At 38.2% G+C, this 20,000-nt stretch overlaps 1 protein-coding gene and 1 long non-coding RNA gene across 2 annotated transcripts in view; both read left to right on the forward strand.

Moving 5' to 3' along the window:
- The window catches only part of LOC123520755, a 57,743-nt gene extending 54,777 nt beyond the window's left edge, over positions 1-2,966 (forward strand). Inside the window, exon 3 of the long non-coding RNA XR_006679359.1 lies at positions 2,835-2,966. This is a non-coding gene — a long non-coding RNA (uncharacterized LOC123520755). The remainder of the gene's footprint in view (positions 1-2,834) is intronic.
- An 8,590-nt stretch (positions 2,967-11,556) lies between these two features.
- LOC123520791 (peroxidasin homolog) overlaps positions 11,557-20,000 on the forward strand; it is a 54,025-nt gene continuing 45,581 nt past the window's right edge. The window contains exon 1 of the mRNA XM_045283387.1: positions 11,557-11,707. Coding sequence (XP_045139322.1) covers positions 11,703-11,707 — 5 coding nt within the window. The 5' untranslated portion in view covers positions 11,557-11,702. The remainder of the gene's footprint in view (positions 11,708-20,000) is intronic.

Raw genomic sequence — 20,000 nt, forward strand, 5'->3', positions numbered from 1 at the left:
AACAGTGGTACAGTGGAACCATGCGTGCCTTGGGGTCCGAGGGGTCTCCAAGCGCACGGGTTCGAATCCTGTCCACGGTCTGAGTGAAGGTTGGACTTTCTCACTCGGGCAACAGTTTCCTAGCGGGTAGACTTTGAGATAGGAGGTACCCCAAAAAGCAACCAGTTTAACTCATAAATTCCCGTGAAAAGCCCACATGGTATATAAAAAAAAGAACGATTATTTACATTATAAGATAGAAAAAATAATAATACAAGGAGCAAAACAAAAGAACGATTATTTACATTACAAGATAAGTATTCCATATCTTTATAAGTATTCCATATCTTTAAGGAACCTAAGATAAATATATGCAAAGATCAGGAAAATTTTTAGAAATATAAGATGCAAACATCAACGGACTTAAACTTAACCGTCTTTGTACTTATTAAACAACTTTATTATTCTACATTTAAAACTTGTGGGGTTGGTGTCAGATGTGAAGCTTTGATCCCCTGGACAGAATACTGCTAGGCCTGAAACACCCTGCACACTACACAATGGTGTGTGTGCGTAGCTGCTGGTCTTTCCTGGTGGCCGTGTTGTGTTGTTGTTGTTGTTTTTTTGTTTTGTTTTTTTACTGTATGGCCTATAGTGCTTGTAGGCATACTTGAACAGCATGTATAGGAAGCGCTGTTCATCTTCCACCCATTAGTGGCGCAGGCAATTTTATTTATATTGGTACCCATATTAGGGCCCATATTACCACCCAAGCGCATCTTTGGTGTAACCACACAACCTGGGTATCATGGTGACATGTAGGTAACTTTAAACCACTCTAGAAATTAAATAGTTTCAAGGCGCGGTACGTGTTGGGATTCGAACCAACGTGTAGACGTCTGTCCGATCCCACGCTCACCACCTTATCCATTACGCCACCACCCCCTCAGTGTCTCGCGGGAAGGAGTTCAAAGACTTGTGCACAAATATACATGTTTGTATATTTAAAATATCGGGAAGCTTTAAGAGCTTAAAACCTCTAAAAATGCAATTCGTATATTCGTAAAGATTTTTTCTGAGAAATGAAGAGTGCCTTGATATAACGCCTCCCAATAGTGCAAAACAATACAAAAGATATTTATAAACAAATCTGTTGTATATGCATCTTAGACAGTCTTTAGTCAAGAAAGATTTAAGTCTATAAGTATTCCAGTTAGAGAAGAGATCTTTCATTTCACTTCAATGCGAATTTTCCATTTTGATTTATTATTAATAACTACACTTAGAAAGCTTATTTCATTTGTTTCTTAATAATGCAAAATTATTCAGTTTAATTATTGCTTGAGTGGGAGGAGTCATTAGTGGGTAAGACATCATGAACTTTGTTTTGTCTATATCTTGTTAAATTGATTCATTCTCTTTAATCCAATGGTTGACTTTGCCAATCTCTTCATTTATTATAAAATTAAGATATTATAAAGGTCATGTCCTAGAATGAAACTTGACGTATTATCTACACAGAGTAAAAAACTATTTGTTACTGGTACGAACGATGTCATTGATGTAAATAAAAGATGAAATGGGACCTAAAATGGATCAGTGAGGGACTCCACATGTGACGAAATTGTACGACAATGATACATGATTATGATATTTGCATTGCTTTCTGTTTCTTGAGTACCTGTTATTTAAACCATTCAAGAAAACTGCCATGAAATCCATCGATTGCCAACATTATTAGAGTGAGAAATTGTGTAAAAAAAAATTAATTAAATTATAAAAAAGCTAAGATTTTAAACATCTTACTATAAAGTATATTATACATACTCTGGGAAGGATAGTGTATGGCTAAATCCCTTGAATAACTTGGTCGGAACCAGTATTGAGTAGAGGTCAGCAAGAAACGTTGAGAGAGGTCATTTGTAACTCGAGTAGCCACTTTTTTGTCAAATATTTTGCATAAACTTGGCAAAATTGATATGGGTCTATAATTGTAGGGTAATGATGCATCTCCTCTCTGCAATTTTTAGTTAGTCACAAAATGTAATTTACCCTGTACAAAATAGTTTTTAATAATATACTCTGAAAACGAAGATATCGCATCTATGCATTCTTGTCTGTGATCCAACTGAATCTGATTTTTGTGTGTGTGATCTAACTGAAATTCGCTAAAATCAACTTTGAATGCATCTATCTTTCCTTCAGTAAGCTTTCTTTTAGACAGAGTAATTACATTTACATATTTTATTATCTAATGAGAAAGAACTAAAAATGAGGAAATGAGCAGCAATAGAAGAGTAAATAACTCCACTCGTTGCATAGTTGTCGTATTACTAGTCCAAATATGGTCAATGATTGTTGCAAAATAAGCAGTTATTCGCGTAGGCTTGTTGATAATAGCGACAAAAGAGAACTGTGAAAAAAGTTTGCTAAATTTTAGGCATTAGATTCAGCATAATTTAGAAAGTTGATATGAAAGTCATCCATTAAGTAGACAGGTATTCAGAGAGAGAGAGAGAGAGAGAGAGAGACACACACACACACGATTTACCTCAGGTCATCCATTAATTTTTCTCTTGTTATACTTTAAACTTTTGATTCTTTTGTAAATGTTCTGCCTTTAGTTGCTTTCATGGTTTGGATTGATAAAGGATAGCAAAGTATACAGACAGACAGAGCACTGTGCAGAGCTGACTCAATCTCACACTCTCACAACCAGCAGCACCGGCTAGTCTTGCCTTCCTGTTAGAGCCTAAGTGTTAAAAAAAAAAGATGGATTTAGATAAAAACAAAAAGAATAACTCTCTCTCTCTCTCTCTCTCTCTCTCTCTCTCTCTCTCTCTCTCGTCAAGAAGCCTGACTTGGACAATCACCATTGTATCATGAGGGCACGCAGCATTAAACGCCTTCACTATTTTCTTCACGAGGATTATTAGCTAGCCAGTCTATGCACCCACTGGAGGAAACAGTGACAGGTCTCTTAAAAAAAAAAAAAAAAAAAAAAAAAATCAAACTTGGTAACGTTTTTGGTAAAGTTAAAAGATTATATTCTTGGTGAAATTAAACGTGAAGGATAAATCTCTTGTTTTGTTTTATTAGTTTTCATTATTATTATTGTTATTATTATTATTATTATTATTATTATTATTATTATTATTATTATTATCAATGGTATTATTAATATTGTTATTATGATAACTGTTGTAATTATTATTATTATTATTATTTATTATTATTATGATGATAACTGTTATTATTATTATTATTAGTAGTAGTAGTAGTAGTATCATTATTTTTTATTATTATTATTATTATTATTATTATTATTATTGTTATTGCTCGTTTTCTTCTTTTTCTTCTTGTTCTTCTTGTTTTTCTTCTAGTTGTTCTTGTTGTTGTTGTTCTTCTCCTTCTCCTTCTCCTTCTTCATCTTCATCATCAATATCATCATCATCAGCATATTATTATTATTATTATTATTATTATTATTATTATTATTATTATTATCTTTGTTATTGTTGTTATTGTTAGTAGTAGTAGTAGTAGTAGTAGTAGCAGTAGTAGTAGTAGTTTTATTGTTATTATCACTATTATTATCATTACTATTATTATTATTGTTTACATTATTATTATTTCATTATTATTATTATTGTCATTACTATTATTATTATTACTATTATTATTATTATTATTATTATTATTATTATTATCAATATCATTTAGTATTATCATTGTCATTATTAGTATCATCATGATTATTGTTGTCAGTGTTATTGTTATTATCATCATTTATCTCTATGTATATACAGTGTACTGCTGATACCGACAGATTTCGTTCACATTTCACCACCTCTTATAATACACACACACACACACACACACACACACACGGCCCGGTAGCTCAGTGGTTAGAGCGCTGGTTTCACAAGCCAGATGACCGGGGTTCGATTCCCCGGCCGGGTGGAAATATTTGGGTGTGTCTCCTTTCACGTGTAGCCCCTGTTCACCTAGCAGTGAGTAGGTACGGGATGTAAATCGAGGAGTTGTGACCTTGTTGTCCCGGTGTGTGGTGTGTGCCTGGTCTCAGGCCTATCCGAAGATCGGAAACAATGAGCTCTGAGCTCGTTCCGTAGGGTAACGTCTGGCTGTCTCGTCAGAGACTGCAGCAGATCAAACAGTGAATTACACACACACACACACACACACACACACACAGGAAACAAAATGCACACAGGGTGGCATCACCCGGGCCCTAGGCCGCTAGGCTTATCTGGCGCTATAAATAGCTGCCGCGAACCATATGTCGGGTGCCAACATGTGGTTTGTGTACACTTAAGATGTATCAATGTTAGTATACAAGAATATATATGCATGTATAAGTAGGTTCAAAATGTAGGATTTTCACTTCTGTATCTGTACTCGCTGCCATTCAAATAAACCGAAATATTATTGTTGTTATTATTTCACACACACACACACACACACACACACACACACCTGGATCAAGAGAACATGTGTAGTGTGTGCAGGAGATTTATGAGTCATCTGTCACCGGGAGGGTATCACTGGCGACCACGAGTCCATGAGCGACTGAGACTACTGATTCCCTCTTCCATTCTCTCTCTCTCTCTCTCTCTCTCTCTCTCTCTCTCTCTCTCTCTGAACACACTTATAAGAGCGATGATAATAATTTCCATAAATTCGCCGGTGTGTGTGTGTGTGTGTGTGCGCGCGCGTGAGCGTGTGCGTGTGCGGCCGCGCGCGCGCGTTAAACAGGAGCCGTAGTTTGTGGTGCAGACAGGCAGTGGACGGGGAGTGCATGATGCGTTCTTTCTGAGCAGGGGATTTATGGGTAGTGTTGAATTGTGGCTTTGTTTTGAGCTGAGGCCGCCTCGATGACAGCGGTCACCGTTCCTGCCAGCCAGATGACTCACAGATCACGGCGTCTTCTAATAAATGTAATGTCGTATTTTCCCTTTTTTTTTTTTTTTCTTAATCAGTTATAATTTTTCTAACTATTTATGGATATGCATACACCATCATTACACAGTTCTCAAGCATTTGCACCCTCCCTCAATAATCACAACTCGTTCTTACTTTCCCTTAATATCCTCCTAAACTCCATTCCATAGTACTCGTATATGGCATCCTTTTTTCTCACTTATTCGTTGATATGAATGGATAGGTGGGGCACGAGCCTTTTCCTGTACAATTTGCCTGTAGAATAGTTTCCCCAAACAGCCTAGCAAGTACCTCAAGGTCTGGGTATGTTTCGTCTAGTTGGTTTTTTTATTATTATTTCTTTTGTATGTTGATTGCCTGTATTCGATAACCCACAGAGGAAGACGAAAAGGAGAAAGAGGAGGAGGAAGAAGAAAAGGGAGAGAATAAGGAAGAGGAGGAGGAGGATTTAGGTGTTGAAATTTACTGCAAATTTGTGAGATCACTCCACCAACATAATATTTGCTGCCTACTTTTCTCTTCTACATGAACTACCGAGGGGAGGTTGTGAAGGCTCTTGATACAACAGGAGTCTGACCCGCCAAGCGTGACACATAAATTCCTCTCCGAGATTACTGGCAGTGAGTCGCACTAAAGATATTCAAGATATGAAAATAACTCTCCTTGACGAATATCATGAATTTATAAAGAAAATAAAGGCTGGAGTGCTTGGTCTCCTGTTCTGATGGCCTGCCGTCATGGTACCTCAGAATAAGTAAGTTACCGCCCCGCCGCCACCAGAGAGCGAGGGGGCACCGGCAGAATGTGTATGGAAAGCAGGTTTGGACGCAGGAAGTGTCACCCCAAGCACAGAAGGTTCACTGACGTTGTTGTGTCTGCTGCTGGTGCTATAAAGTGTTGGGTGCATAGTGACACCGACAGGATTCATGTCGAAGTTCTTTATATATTTCTTTCTTTCTTTATTCTATTTGCCTTTTTTATCTTATTTAAATTTATATAGTAGTTATATTTTTCATTTTATTTTTTATTGATTTATCTGAATTCTATTTTATTTTTCACATTTTTTTTTACTTTTATTTTACGATAAGTTAAAAGTTTGAGCCTTGGAGTAACTATACAATGCACCGATTCACTTTCATTCACAACTTAATGAAGGACGTCACGTGAATGTAGAGCAAAGGCGCAAGAGTGAGAGAGAGAGAGAGAGAGAGAGAGAGAGAGAGAGAGAGAGAGAGGAGGGAGAGGGAGCCTCAGTTAAAAAATATCTAGTGTCCTCAATCATTTTTAACATTAGTTCACTGTGAGGTATCACCTGGGAGGAGATGTGTCCCAGTTATGCATGAGCCTTGTACCCGCGTGCTGGTGTACCGTAACGCAAGGTTTGGCGGAACACATAGCAGTGGAGGCATCAAGGAAGCGTTGGTAATGGCGACTGTGAGAGTTGTAATGACGTCAATGACAGTGTGAAGGATGACAGTGCTAAACGTATCAATCGTAATGTAAATGCATTTTCATTTATGTACTCTCAACCAGTGCTCTCAATATGGTTAGTTTATCATGATGTATATGTTTATATGTTGACGTGTAGAATTTTCAGTCTCCATTATAGATTAGGTATGTAGAGCTAGCTGGGTCGTTAGTTTTCAGTATTGAATCGGTGACAGAGTTCATCCGTTCACAATGCTATGACTCGTTTGTCTCCTGAAGTATTGAGTGAAAACGTTCGGTGACGCCACTCGGCGTGCAGGCATTCTCTGTGACACACTTACTACAAACAACAATATTCTGGATCTCTGCATGACTTAATGAAATCAGTGTGCTTAACTTTGAGATACGCTACTCATAGTTTAGAAATCTAAGTTCCCAAGTTAAGATTTTGACAAAGAAAATTGCAAAGGAAAAACATGTAAGTGTGCGTCAAAAGACAAAAAATACATGCAAACATTACGCAACACTTCTCTCTGCTTTCGCTGTTTCCGTATTGACTTTTCTCGCTGCGATGACATAATCCTACGTTTTTTTTTTTTTATGTACTCTTGATGGTGACATCTGTCGGTGTTTCTCTCTCTCTCTCTCTCTCTCTCTGACTCTCTGTCGGTGTCTCTCTCTCTCTCTCTCTCTCTCTCTCTCTCTCTCTCTCTCTCTCTCTCTCTCTCTCTCTCTCTCTCTCTCTCTCTCTCTCTCTCTCTCTCTCTCTCTCTCTCTCTCTCTCTCTCTCTCTCTCTCTCTCTCTCTCTCTCTCTCTCTCTCTCTCTCTCTCTCTCTCTCTCTCTCTCTCTCTCTCTCTCTCTCTCTCTCTCTCTCTCTCTCTCTCTCTCTCTCTCTCTCTCTCTCTCTCTCTCTCTCTCTCTCTCTCTCTCTCTCTCTCTCTCTCTCTCTCTCTCTCTCTCTCTCTCTCTCTCTCTCTCTCTCTCTCTCTCTCTCTCTCTCTCTCTCTCTCTCTCTCTCTCTCTCTCTCTCTCTCTCTCTCTCTCTCTCTCTCTCTCTCTCTCTCTCTCTCTCTCTCTCTCTCTCCACCACCCCACCAACGAGGATGGGCGTGCGTGACGTGGTGGTGTCGGTACTGGTGGTGCTGTGCTGGATCAACTGATAAACTGAGGTACGGGATTCCAGCTACCTTAGGTCACGCCGTGGAAACCATCTCCTGACTGGTGCTTTGAAAATGTACAAATTATGCAAACTCCAGGTGTGTGTGTGTGTGTGTGTGTGTGTGTGTGTGTGTGTGTGTGTGATCAGTAAAAAGACAAAAAAGTCGTCGAGACCTGGCATTATATATATAAAATAATGAACAGTGAACTTTTTTCTTTAGTGATAGCGTGAGGCGTGGTGACAGTGGTGTGGTGGTAGTGAGGGTAACGGTGGTGGTGGTAGTGGTAGTGGTGATGCCGGTCGTAGTTGTGGTGATGGCGGAGGCGGCGGCGACGACGGGGTGCCCTCGCCACCAGCCACGCCCAGACTCCTGCAGACTCAGTATTGCAAAGCAGGTACAGGGTCACGTCAACTCCTCGGTCACCTCAGTGAAAATTACATATCAGTCTTTCTTTTGCAACCGCAGACGTAAAAGTATCCATTGTTTAGCCCGAGCTTGGCGTTGTGTTGAACTTGGCGCCAAGGAGAGTGAGGCGTGGCGCGTTGTGCGAGGCACGTGGCTCTTCCTGAGGTCAGGGGATGTGACAGTCACGGGCCACGACTCACTGTGGGCGTAACTGTAGTCATGTCTCTGTATTAGGGAAGAGAAAAAAATTGTGGGTGTGCCTTTGTAACGCTCGAGAAGAAGGCGTAGTGAAAGTGGGCTGATTAGTATTATGTGCGGGTTTTATGTTGTGTGGCATGGAAGGTGATGATGGAAACTCGGGCCGATGCCTACCATCCCGTGTTTCCTTCACCACCTTCCACAACTCGTCATAATGTTCCCACAGTTGTATGGTATGTTAAGATGAGAGAGAGATTTACATTTATTGGATAAAGACATTGGGAAAGAAAATGTTTCATTACAGAGGTAGAGTAGTAGTAGTAGTAGTAGTAGTAGTAGTAGTGGTGGTAGTAGAAATGGTAGTAGAAATAGTAGTAGTTGCAGTAATATTGAGCACGAGGTAATGAGTGTTGATCTATAAAAAGAGAAATTTTAATGGTTGAAAATCTGTTTTACTCCACTAGTTACTTCCCTTAGCTGTTTCATGTACCGGTTCTTTGTTTGTTCTGCGTTAAGTCGTGAACCCATTAGTAAACTGTCCGTGTGGGGAATAGAAAAATGGTTAGATCTGCTGTGCCTTAATCCGGGAGGTTCTAATGTAATGCATAGCGTCGTGATCTTCAAGTAGTGTTCCGAAGTGGATGTTGATTTTTGTCTTCCCTTCCAAACACTTCCTTTACTGTTTACGTGGCACCCTCTACTGGACAAGAGGAGGAAAGTTTTTTGGACCCTCTACCCAAAACAGCCTTGTGGCTCAAGTGGATGAACGTTAGTGTTTGATCACAGAAATATGAACACCGACGATATTTTATGGTGACCGGTAACGAGATTGTCAAAACAAAAAAAGATTCATGCAGTGATTTCAGAGAGGTCCATATTGGCAATGCTTAATATATTGGCTATACTGTCAAAACATTTCATGTCACTCCTCGTACTTGAAATATTTGAATACGTTTTATTAGTTTTCTTTTAGCAGTAGAGAAGTGTTAGGAATTTAAAAGTATCGATTAATGTAAATTAAAAAGGTTCAGCTCATAAAACAGTCGACAAACGGCTTACTTTCCAATACTCCATAATGAGTTCAAGTACCAGAATCGAAGGTCTGTAAAAAGTTCATTGATAAAGATTATCTACACTACACTTCACGGAAGGAAGGACCAAAATTAAGAGTCATCACAAGTTTCCTCATACTTGTTCATCTCAAGCAAAAGAATTCCAACTAGTCGATCATTTGCAAAAACTCGTTAAGCACGCATAGTGGAGAACTCTCATGATGAAGACCGATGAATAGAAAGGCAATACAAAACTATCTTGCATTTGACATAAGAACTTCACTGATATTGGCAGTTCTTGTTATTATTGTTATTTTTATTATTCCTATTGTTTTTATTGTACTTTTGGTTTTAATTGTTGTTGTTATAGCGTCAATCACGGAAACGGATTCTGTTCCCTGATCGATATGGCCTTGCTACTCACTTCCCCATTCCTTCTCTGACATTTGTCCTCCTTATCAGTCACTGTCACCTCTACTTGCACACCACTGAGTCCGCAGAGATTTCAAAATAAGGCGTACAAAGCGAGCAGGCATTTCGCCTGTTAATGAAAGAAGATTGCAGAGGTACGGCTATAAGAAGTTAGGGAAGAGGCAAGAGTGCGGAGAATAGTGAGGAGAGGAAGAAAAATCACAAGATGAGGTGGATGAAATACATAAACGAGGACGTGAAGAAAACAACAATGAAAAAGTGAAGGAAAGAAGAGATCAGAACAGAGATAGGTGTTCTAATTAAGTAAAGAGATAAAGAGAACAGTAACGAATATGTGATATGTAAAAGGAAAAAAGGGAGGAACACAAAAACTGCGGTGTTTTCATTGGATAAAAGAGGATGTGCGGGAAAGAGTAATTAATATACAAGTGCTGAAGAGGAAGAAAAGACCAAAGTGAAGGTTGATAGACTGCATGAAAGAGGATTTGAGAGAAAAATAACTGCAGGAGAACGATGAGCTCGACAGGACTTAGTAGAGGAGAGTGTAAAAATACGGATCCCAATATGAGAGTACGTGGAAGGACAGTAATGAAGCAAGCACTACCATATAGAAGAGAAAGTGGTGTGGAGACAACAGCCATTGGTGTACCACAGTTTGAAGTGAAGGGTCGTGGCCGCCCCTTACCCGCCACCTGCCCTAACCTGTGACTTTCACAACCCCACTTCTGGATGATGCATGCGCTCCGTGTGAACCGCTGGAACTAAATAGCAGGAGATAGTGATCAGTTCAGGTGGTCAAATTGTTGATGTGATAATATTTGATAGGTATACGTGACTATTGTCAATTCCATATTGTACTGCTCTGAATTGTAATACCATTACTACCACTAATAATAATAATAATAATAATAATATTATTAGTAATAGATAATAATAATAATCATAATCATAATGATAATGATAATAATAATGATGATAATATTATTAATTAATAATAATGATTAATGATTAAAATTAATAATAATGATAATGATAATAATAACAATAATGATAATTATGATGTGAAAATAATAATAATATTAATAATAATAATAATAATAATAATAATAATAATCAATTATTATTATTATTATTATTATTATTATTATTACTATAATCAAATTTAATAATGATTGATATTAACAGTTATGACAATAATAATTGATATCAATAACAATGATAATAATGACAATAATAATAATAATAATAATAATAATAATATTATTATTATTATTATTGTTATTGTTATTATTATTATTATTATTATTATTATTATTATTATTATTATTATTATTATTATTATTATTATTATTATTATTATTATTATTAAAAACACTAATAATTATATTGTTTTTAATAGTAGTTACTGTCGTTATAGTAATAGTAAAACAGAGAGAGAGAGAGAGAGAGAGAGAGAGAAATGTAAATCAAAAAAGGAAAATATAATATTTACTTCATTATCTTGAGCACACGAAGAAAATAACATATATATATATATATATATATATATATATATATATATATATATATATATATATATATATATATATATATATATAGGCAAATTGTACTGAAGGGGTAAGAAGGACGAATGGAAGCAGCAGAATGGCGTCACATTTCTGGCGATCCATCATTGCAAATAAAGGCGTGGTGGCGGGGCTTGGGGCGACGTGGATTCTGTGGAGGAGGAAACGAAAGGGAAAGGAAGGGGAGAGAGAGAGAGAGAGAGAGAGAGAGAGAGAGAGAGAGAGCGATGGGGGACATGTGGCGGGGACGGGGAAGAAAAAAGAGGAAGGCAAGTCCAAGTATGTGAAGGAAAGTGACTCGAGAAAAGCGTTGTTGGATGTTTCCCAGACTCAGTTCGAACTGCCTTCGCGAAGTGTGCGGAAGTCAGTCGCTCTGCCTGGCTCTCCGCCCCGCCCCGACCCGCCCGAAGCCTTCAGCCAGAGGGAGTACTTAAATAAACAGATATTCAGTCTGTCACTTCACTCTGGATATCGCAGCGCGTGCATCTTGATTCAGAGACTGCTGCTCACTGCCCGAAGATGAGGTTTGTATTTAAGGAAGACTGATTTACACTCACAATGGACACTGAGCTTTAAACCTGAATTCGACTGACGGTGTGAAGACAGACCGCTGGACAAGACAACTAAGTGTACGAGTGACTGGTTCTGCACGAAGAGAACGGAAAAATGGAATCTTTTGTGCGGAGAGTGTTTTCTTTAATTCGTCATGAAATATTGTAAATACGTTGTAGATATTTAGAAGACATCAGCTTGGATTATATGCGTTCACTATTCTTATCATTTTACACAGGCATTTATGAGCTTTGTAAGAAGCAGAGATTTGTCATTCACCAAATATACAACATTTAAGTCCAAGATCTTTTTACTGTATGTTCCATATTCGATACAATATGAGATGTAGGTATCAATTATTTCGCTTTTTCTTCTTTCTCTCCTCTTTACTCATGCAATTTTGGGCTCCGTAACATATTAAAGACACATCATCCCACAAATATAGAAAATTCCACTCCTAGATCAACACAAAACATGATTACAATAAAGTTTTTTTTTCTTTCTTTTCTCCTCTTTTTTCTTCATTTTTTGTAGGGTAGGAGGCGTGGGCGGCGGGCTCCATTAAAAGTTCGAGGCACGTCATCCCACGAGCATAAACATTTCACCCTTGGATCTTTTTTAAGGTGTTTCAGTATCGACAGCAACGAAAAAGAGATAAAAACAAGTATTTTCTGTCAATTCTTTTTGTTCGGTTTTTTTTTCGTTTTTTTTTCCGTATGAAGTTAAAAGACATGTCATCCCCTATGTATGGAACTTTTCACTCAGTTTTTATTCATTGAAAGCTCCAAAATTCGACAGAATAAAGGAAGACATACAAAAACAAGTCTTTTTCCCTTCAAGTTATGATCTGTTGTACGTGACTGCCAAAGGTAGCTGCGTGCTGTATCACTCTAATGCAATCTCAGTCTCTTCTGCCTCTTCTGCAGCAGTGGCTTGTAGCACGAACTGATATAGCGATTACAGTTGTTTTACTCTTTTAATTTCAAGCAAAGTATGAATAGTTACTCTCATTCCAATCATGGTGACACATTACAGGGCTGAGAGGAGTAACTAATGTGGAAATTACTCGTTTTCCTCGTATGAAGGAGTACTAACACACACATTCCTTCCGCTCATCGTAACGTATTGGAGTGCCAAGCAAACACCATTGTGTCACGAAGTTAAGAAAAGAAAAAAACAAGTTCTCGAAACACACGGCAGTTTATTGACCTCAGCCATAATCGTGACTGTACTTTTAAGGTGTTTTTCCTAGTGATGCACAGTTCCCTAAAGGTTGCGATAGTACACAACCCTAATAAGAGTGTTTTATTTTTAATTGATCATACAATTCATATTTTTTTTTTTTCCAACCATCAATGGAATCTTGAAATACTCTCTTGGAAATTTCGCAGACTTTCACTTGAGTTTTTAAAGCAAAGTGTTTGACAGTAATCCTGTGTTCCCTCGTGACGCTGCATGTCATGACATCTCTGCGTCTCACCAGGTTTATTTCAATTTCTATTTCTACTGTGTTTACTGCAACCTAATAAATAAATTCATTTGAATATACAGTGTGTGTGTGTGTGTGTGTGTGTGTGTGTGTGTGTGTGTGTGTGTGTGTGTGTGTGTGCGTGCGCGCGCTTGCGTGTGTGTATGGTACTGATAATAATGATGATGATAATAATAATAATAATTATAATGATAATGATAATAATAACAATAATAGCAGTAGTAATGATAACAATAATAATAATAATAATATTAGGGGAGTTTCAGTCTCTAATTGACGTGATGAAGGGATATTAGTTCACTTAAATTCAGTGTGATCGTTCTTTCTAGTTCGGTGTTTGTGAGCGTCTTGCTTTGTGCTCAGCTGATGGTGCTGGAAGACTCGTGGTCCTCAGATAGACCCAAACATCCAGGAGCCTCTCATGACTCGTTCAGTCTTTCTCATTTCTCGTAAAGTTAAGAAGCGGTGAAATGAAAAGTATAAAAAAAATTAGGTCTTGAGTGGTGTGTGTGTGTGTGTGTGTGTGTGTGTGTGTGTGTGTGTGTGTGTGTGTGTGTGTGTGTGTATTGAAGGGGTGTTGATGCCATTCTGTTAGTAACTTTAGTGGTGTTCAATAGGAAAGGAAAACATTAAAAAAGCTTTAAGTATTGTTGACAAAAAGTAGTAGTAGTAGTAGTAGTAGTAGTAGTAGTTATTTTGCTTTGGTTGCTGGAGTTGTAATCGTAGTGGTAGTTGTTGTAGTAGTAGTGGTAGTAACAATGATAATAATAATTATGAAAGTAATAATAGTGACAGTAATAACCAACAATAATCATAATAATGATGGTGAAAATAATAATGATAATGATAATAATAATAATAATAATAATAAAAATAATAATAATGGAAAGAACATGAAGAAGAGGAGCTCTGTACTTGATTTTCTCAACATTGGTGCGTGCATTTAATGACCCTGAGGGCCTAACCAGATGTGTCAGGTTCCCCACCCCTACATCCCTCCCTGCTCTCTGTCTTTGACCCGAGACACGCACACACTTTACTTGTGCAGTCACGAGGGAAATTTTAAAGACTGATTATTATGGTCTGGATATTTCACTTTTTTTTTCTCTCATATTCTCTCTCTCTCTCTCTCTCTCTCTCTCTCTCTCTCTCTCTCTCTCTCTCTCTCTCTCTCTCTCTCTCTCTCTCTCTCTCTCTCACACACACACACACACACACACACACACACACACACACACACACACACACACACACACACACACACTTTGTGTGTGTGTGTGTGTGTGTGTGTGTGTGAGAGAGAGAGAGAGAGAGAGGGGAGCGGTGGCGTTGTGGATAAGTTGGTGAGCGCGGAATGGGGCAGACGTCCACGCGTCGGTTCGAATCCCACCACATACTGCCTTGAAACTATGCCATTTGTCGAGTGGTTTAAAGTTACCTACATGTCACCATGATACCCAGGTTCTAGATGGTTACATCAAAGATGCGCTTGGGTGGTGATATGGGCCCTAATATGGTTACCACTATAAATAAAATTGCCTGCGCCACTAACGGGTGGAAGCTGAACAGCGCTTCCTATACATACTCTTCTAGCATACCTACAGGCGCTATAGGCCATAGCGTAAAAAGAAAAAAAAAAAGACAAGACAAAAAAAAGACAGAGAGAGAGAGAGAGAGAGAGAGAGAGAGTTAAAAAAAAAATGAAATATTCAGGTTTTATCAAAGATTTTTTTTTTTACTGCAGAAGTGAAATGTATGTGTCTAAAGTCAAATGGTGAGTGAGGGAGAGCCTGAAAAATCTTGTTATGCGTTCCAGGTCATGGTGGTGGTGGTGGTGGTGGTTGTGGTGGTGGTGGTGGTGGTATCGTAATTGTTATAGTTATGATTATTAAAACAACCTTGTATTGAACTAGAATTAACCTCTATCATGTTCTAATGCTTTTTTTCTCATTCTGATTTTTTTCTCATTCGAAATGTTTCTATCTCGTTTAAGATTTCTCTTGGTGCAAGTTAATGGAAATATTATAAAAACAAATAGTTGAACTCAAAAATGCTTGACTTAGACAATACAGGTCTTTAATCTATACTAAACGAAAAAAAAATCTGACAGGTGCTTGCAGCCTAGCTTGGCTATGCATTCCTTAGGTGACAAGAGGAAAAGACTGGTATTATGATTCCATCCCTGAAACCAAACTAAAACAGACTTGCTAGGCAGCTTAAACTGAATGGTGATGAGATACTCAGCTTGATGGACGGGACGTGCCTGGCGGCGACTGTGAGGGAGATACTTTGTTAAACTAAACACGGGAGCTTCTATTATGTGTGTGTGTGTGTGTGTGTGTGTGTGTGTGTGTGTGTGTGTGTGCGTGCGTGCGTGCGTGCGTGCGTGCGTGTGCGATGATAATGATGGTGACAACAACAACAACAACAAAATGGCGATGATAACGAATTAAAAGACTGAAATCACATAATTTTGGCGAATGATTACTTTAATTGCTTAAATTCAAGGACCATTCATGCTACACAATAAAGTCATTACGAAAGAGTGTGTGTGGGTTGGAGGGATAGCTCAGTGGTCTGGGTGGGTGGGTGCAAAATTTTTCAACAAAAATATGAAATTATTCAGACTATATCATACACAATAATAGTAGTAGTAGTTGTTGTTGTAGTTTAAGTAGTAGCAATAGTTGTTGGTACAGTTGTAGTAGTAGTTGTTGTTGTAATTGTTGCTGTAGTTTAAGTAGCAGTAATAGTTGTTGTTGCAGTTGTAGTAGTAGTAGTAGTAGTAGTAGTAAAGATATTATCATCATATAATATTGTTGTTGTTTTTATTACTAAGTTTTTATTGCCTTTGTTGACAGTTTTGTTGAAGGTACTGATGACTAGGATTATGGCAGTGTTAGTCCCATGCTTCCTGTTTGTATTCTTTTTTTTTCATTTTCCTTACCGTATTAAACGCTCTCTCTCTCTCTCTCTCTCTCTCTCTCTCTCTCTCTCTCTCTCTCTCTCTCTCTCTCTCTCTCTCTCTCTCTCTCTCTCTCTCTCTCTCTCTCTCTCTCTCTCTCTCTCTCTCTCTCTCTCTCTCTTTGAGAGCGACATACACACACACACACACACACACACACACACACACACACACACACACACACACACACACACACACACACACACACAATAAAAAATAAATAGATAAATAAATAGAATAAGAATAAGAAAAATAGGTAACCTTTCCACAATGACTTGATTGTAAAACCGAAAGACAGCTGTGGGAAATTGTTTAACTGTCTTAACAACTTGTACTTGCACTACAATCGTTATTCCGTAACTTCATCTCTTCTAGATCGGCTGAGAGTGGAAAAAGAATGGGGAATAATAGAAAAAATATATGGTATTCCTAAAAAGACACAGATGAAGTCACTTTATACTAGTATCTCGTATAACATCCGCTTCCAACCTCGCGACTAACCTTGCATTCCGCCATCACGAAAAACCCTGGTAATGCTCCTCTACTACCACACCCTAAGACTTGATGGGTTCCTCGTGGGTGTGGCTGGAGAGGGATAGGAAGAACAGGAGCTGAATTCCATGGGGTTTGAAGGTAGAACCTTTACTAACCACAAAGAATTGTCCAGGGTGGAATTGTTAGGTGTGTGTGTGTGTGTGTGTGTGTGTGTGTGTGTGTGTGTGTGTGTGTGTGTGTGTGTGTGTGTGTGTGTGTGTGCTTGTGTGGCCTTTGTGTCTTCAAAAATTTCAAGTCATCCAGTTTCAAGTATACGTAAGAAAAAAATGCACAGAAAAAAGTGGAAATAATACATAATGATAAAATAAAATCTTGAGAAAGTGAAAGGACTGGAAGAGAGAGAGAGAGAGAGAGAGAGAGAGAGAGAGAGAGAGAGAGAGAGAGAGACAGAAAGGGGAGGTTAGGAGAAAAAGTGAAACTGCATAATTATTTTAGCTTATAATAATTCATGTATCATGTTGTTAAGATCACTATTATTTTTACATTATATTTCCGTGTCTTTCTCGCTTTTCTCTCAATGACAGATTACCTCCCTTCTCGTAAGGAACACGTGCAAGTAAAACCATATAGCGTGTCAAAGTGTTTCCTGGACTCTGGGAACCACGAGCATTAGTAACGAGAGGGAAGAGGAAACGAAGGAAAGGAGCAAAAGCGACGGATGCATGGAGAAAGGGAAGGAAAATTAAGAGAAGAGAAATATTTCATCCAATGGAGAGATATAAATGAAAACAAGCGTCATACACGTTATCTTAGTTTTGTCGTTAAAGAACAAAAAAGAAATGAGAAAACAATACAGTAGGTGCTGGGTTTCATGTGATATAGGAGTGGCGTGCTTGGTGGCTGTGGCTGGCTCCAGTGACACACAGCTGTTGGGAGAGTGTTGGGGAGGAAGGAAAGGAGAGCGCGAGAATAACTGTGGATAAGAAAATAATAATAAAAGTGACGGAAAACAACAAATGTGAGATGTGGAGAGAGGGGAGAGAGGGGAGAGAGAGAGAGAGAGAGAGAGAGAGAGAGAGAGAGAGAGAGAGAGAGAGAGAGAGAGAGAGAGAACACACCACTGGAAACGGAGGAAGTGTATCGAGAACCTACTTTCCTTTCTTCTTTTTGGCACCGGTTCGAATCCTTCCTTCCACTACGAATAAGAACGGGAAAGGCGTCTTGTCGTGGTACGCACCGGTCGTAACTTGACCACCCTAACCAAGAACCCAGCAATCTCCCGTTCTCCCAGCAGTCCTTTACTTTCACAATCATGCCCACGAGTGACGATAACAACTACAGCATCAGGTAACACAAAGAAAAAAAAGTCAATAAATAATGGCTGGTGACTAAACTTTGGTTTCTTTTCTAGTGATGCTGTTTTATGTCTTAGTCAATTGTGTTTCCTTTTACAATTGGTCAGTCAGTCACTCTTTGAACTCTTTACAAATGAGAGGAGGTGTTGGGATGTTACTCGTGCGTTGGCAAAAAGTATTAGTTTGTGACGCTAAACTACATAGTGATTAAATATATAAATTTGTCAAAAGAATGAATTGACTTTGATAATATTGAATGAATGGAAGGAGTGATCATGTAGGCAAACGTTATTGAATAAAGAAATATGAAAATGCAAATTCTATCCGTATATCAAGATTTTTGGATCACCCTGTACATTGTTGAGGTTTGCGTGGAGGTGGAGTGAGGTTTTCTACTTGTATATTTTCCGTAGTTGGTGGATGAGTGTCGTATTTCACTCTCGCCGAGTGAAGGTTGAATTGCTTGTGTGTGTGTGTGTGTGTGTGTGTGTGTGTGTGTGTGTGTGTGTGTGTGTGTGTGCGTGTGCTTGTGTGTGTGTGTGTGGTGCTACGGTACATTGACAGGAGAGTGCAGGAAGGTGAGTATCTGACTTCTTTCCTCGAGACAATATTTGGTCGTAAGAATGTTGTCATGCATCTGTTGTTATCATGGTGCTGTTGGTGGTGGTGGCGGTGATGATGGTGTTATTGTTGTCATGTTCTTGTGCAGTGCTCGAATGATAGAGGAAGAGGAAGAAGGAAGGAAGGTGGGGGCTTAAGAATTAAGTAGTAGAATTTTTTTTTTCTTTTCTTTCCGAAGTAGAATGATTCAGCCTTTAACTCCATGGGCGTGGCGTGTCCTATGCTGAGCTAAAGAGTTGCATCCCTCTCACATTAAGATTACTTTTTTTCTCGTAGCTTTGTGTTGCATTTGTGGTTTTCTACATCCTGTGGCTACTGCCGTTGTTTGATGGTTTGTGGTGCAATCGTTGTGTTGAATTAGATAAGCAATTGGCTAGGCTGGTGTTATTTTGTTATCAAACATAAATTTCGCTATTTTCTTGCCTCACTCAGCCTCGTTAATGTTCAAAAGGCATATTTTTTTGCTTATTGCGTGAGATAGTAATTGATATAGTGAGTGTAAACAGTAACGACAGGGTTGATAACCTGCGAGAAAAAAAAACGTGGTAAAACAAAACCATGTGCCGATAGGTTTGAGAAATGACGCTATTTATAAAACCCTCTGAAGCTTTCAATCCCGAGGACGACACTTAGGGCCTTTGTCTCTCAAAACAGAGTCGTTTACACAGAAAACATAGCAGAAGCTAAATAATGCAGAAGTAATTGCATCATCTAACCTCGTTTACCTGATATATATATATATATATATATATATATATATATATATATATATATATATATATATATATATATATATATATATATATATATATATATATATATATATATATATATATATATATATATATATATATATATATATATATATATATAGATAGATAGATAGATGTGTGTGCGTGTGTGCGCACACACACTCACACACACACACACACACACACACACACACACACACACACACACACACACACACACACACACACACACACACACACACACACACACTTTTTTTTTCTAATCGAGAGCTGCTATTGTTTGTGTATCAGTGAATGTCTCAAGGTCACATGCACAATTCTTTATCATACTGAAGTGTACGAGTTGATAATAGAAGTAATGACAATACATTTAAAGAAAATAAACAAAACGAAGTGAATGTACAAAGAAGGTTATATTTATGATTAAGATATGTATCTTACGCAAAGCTCTATTCTCGCTGTTAAACCAATGAACCTTGGTGGGTAAAATACGACGTTATTGATATAAATAATGACATAATTACGACTTAACAAGCTCACGTCGCAGTGTTATGTCTCCTCGCCTGAATCAGGTTGCCGATTTATCTC

The sequence above is a fragment of the Portunus trituberculatus genome, chromosome 47 (genome assembly GCF_017591435.1).
Source record: "Portunus trituberculatus isolate SZX2019 chromosome 47, ASM1759143v1, whole genome shotgun sequence".
NCBI lineage: Eukaryota > Metazoa > Arthropoda > Malacostraca > Decapoda > Portunidae > Portunus > Portunus trituberculatus.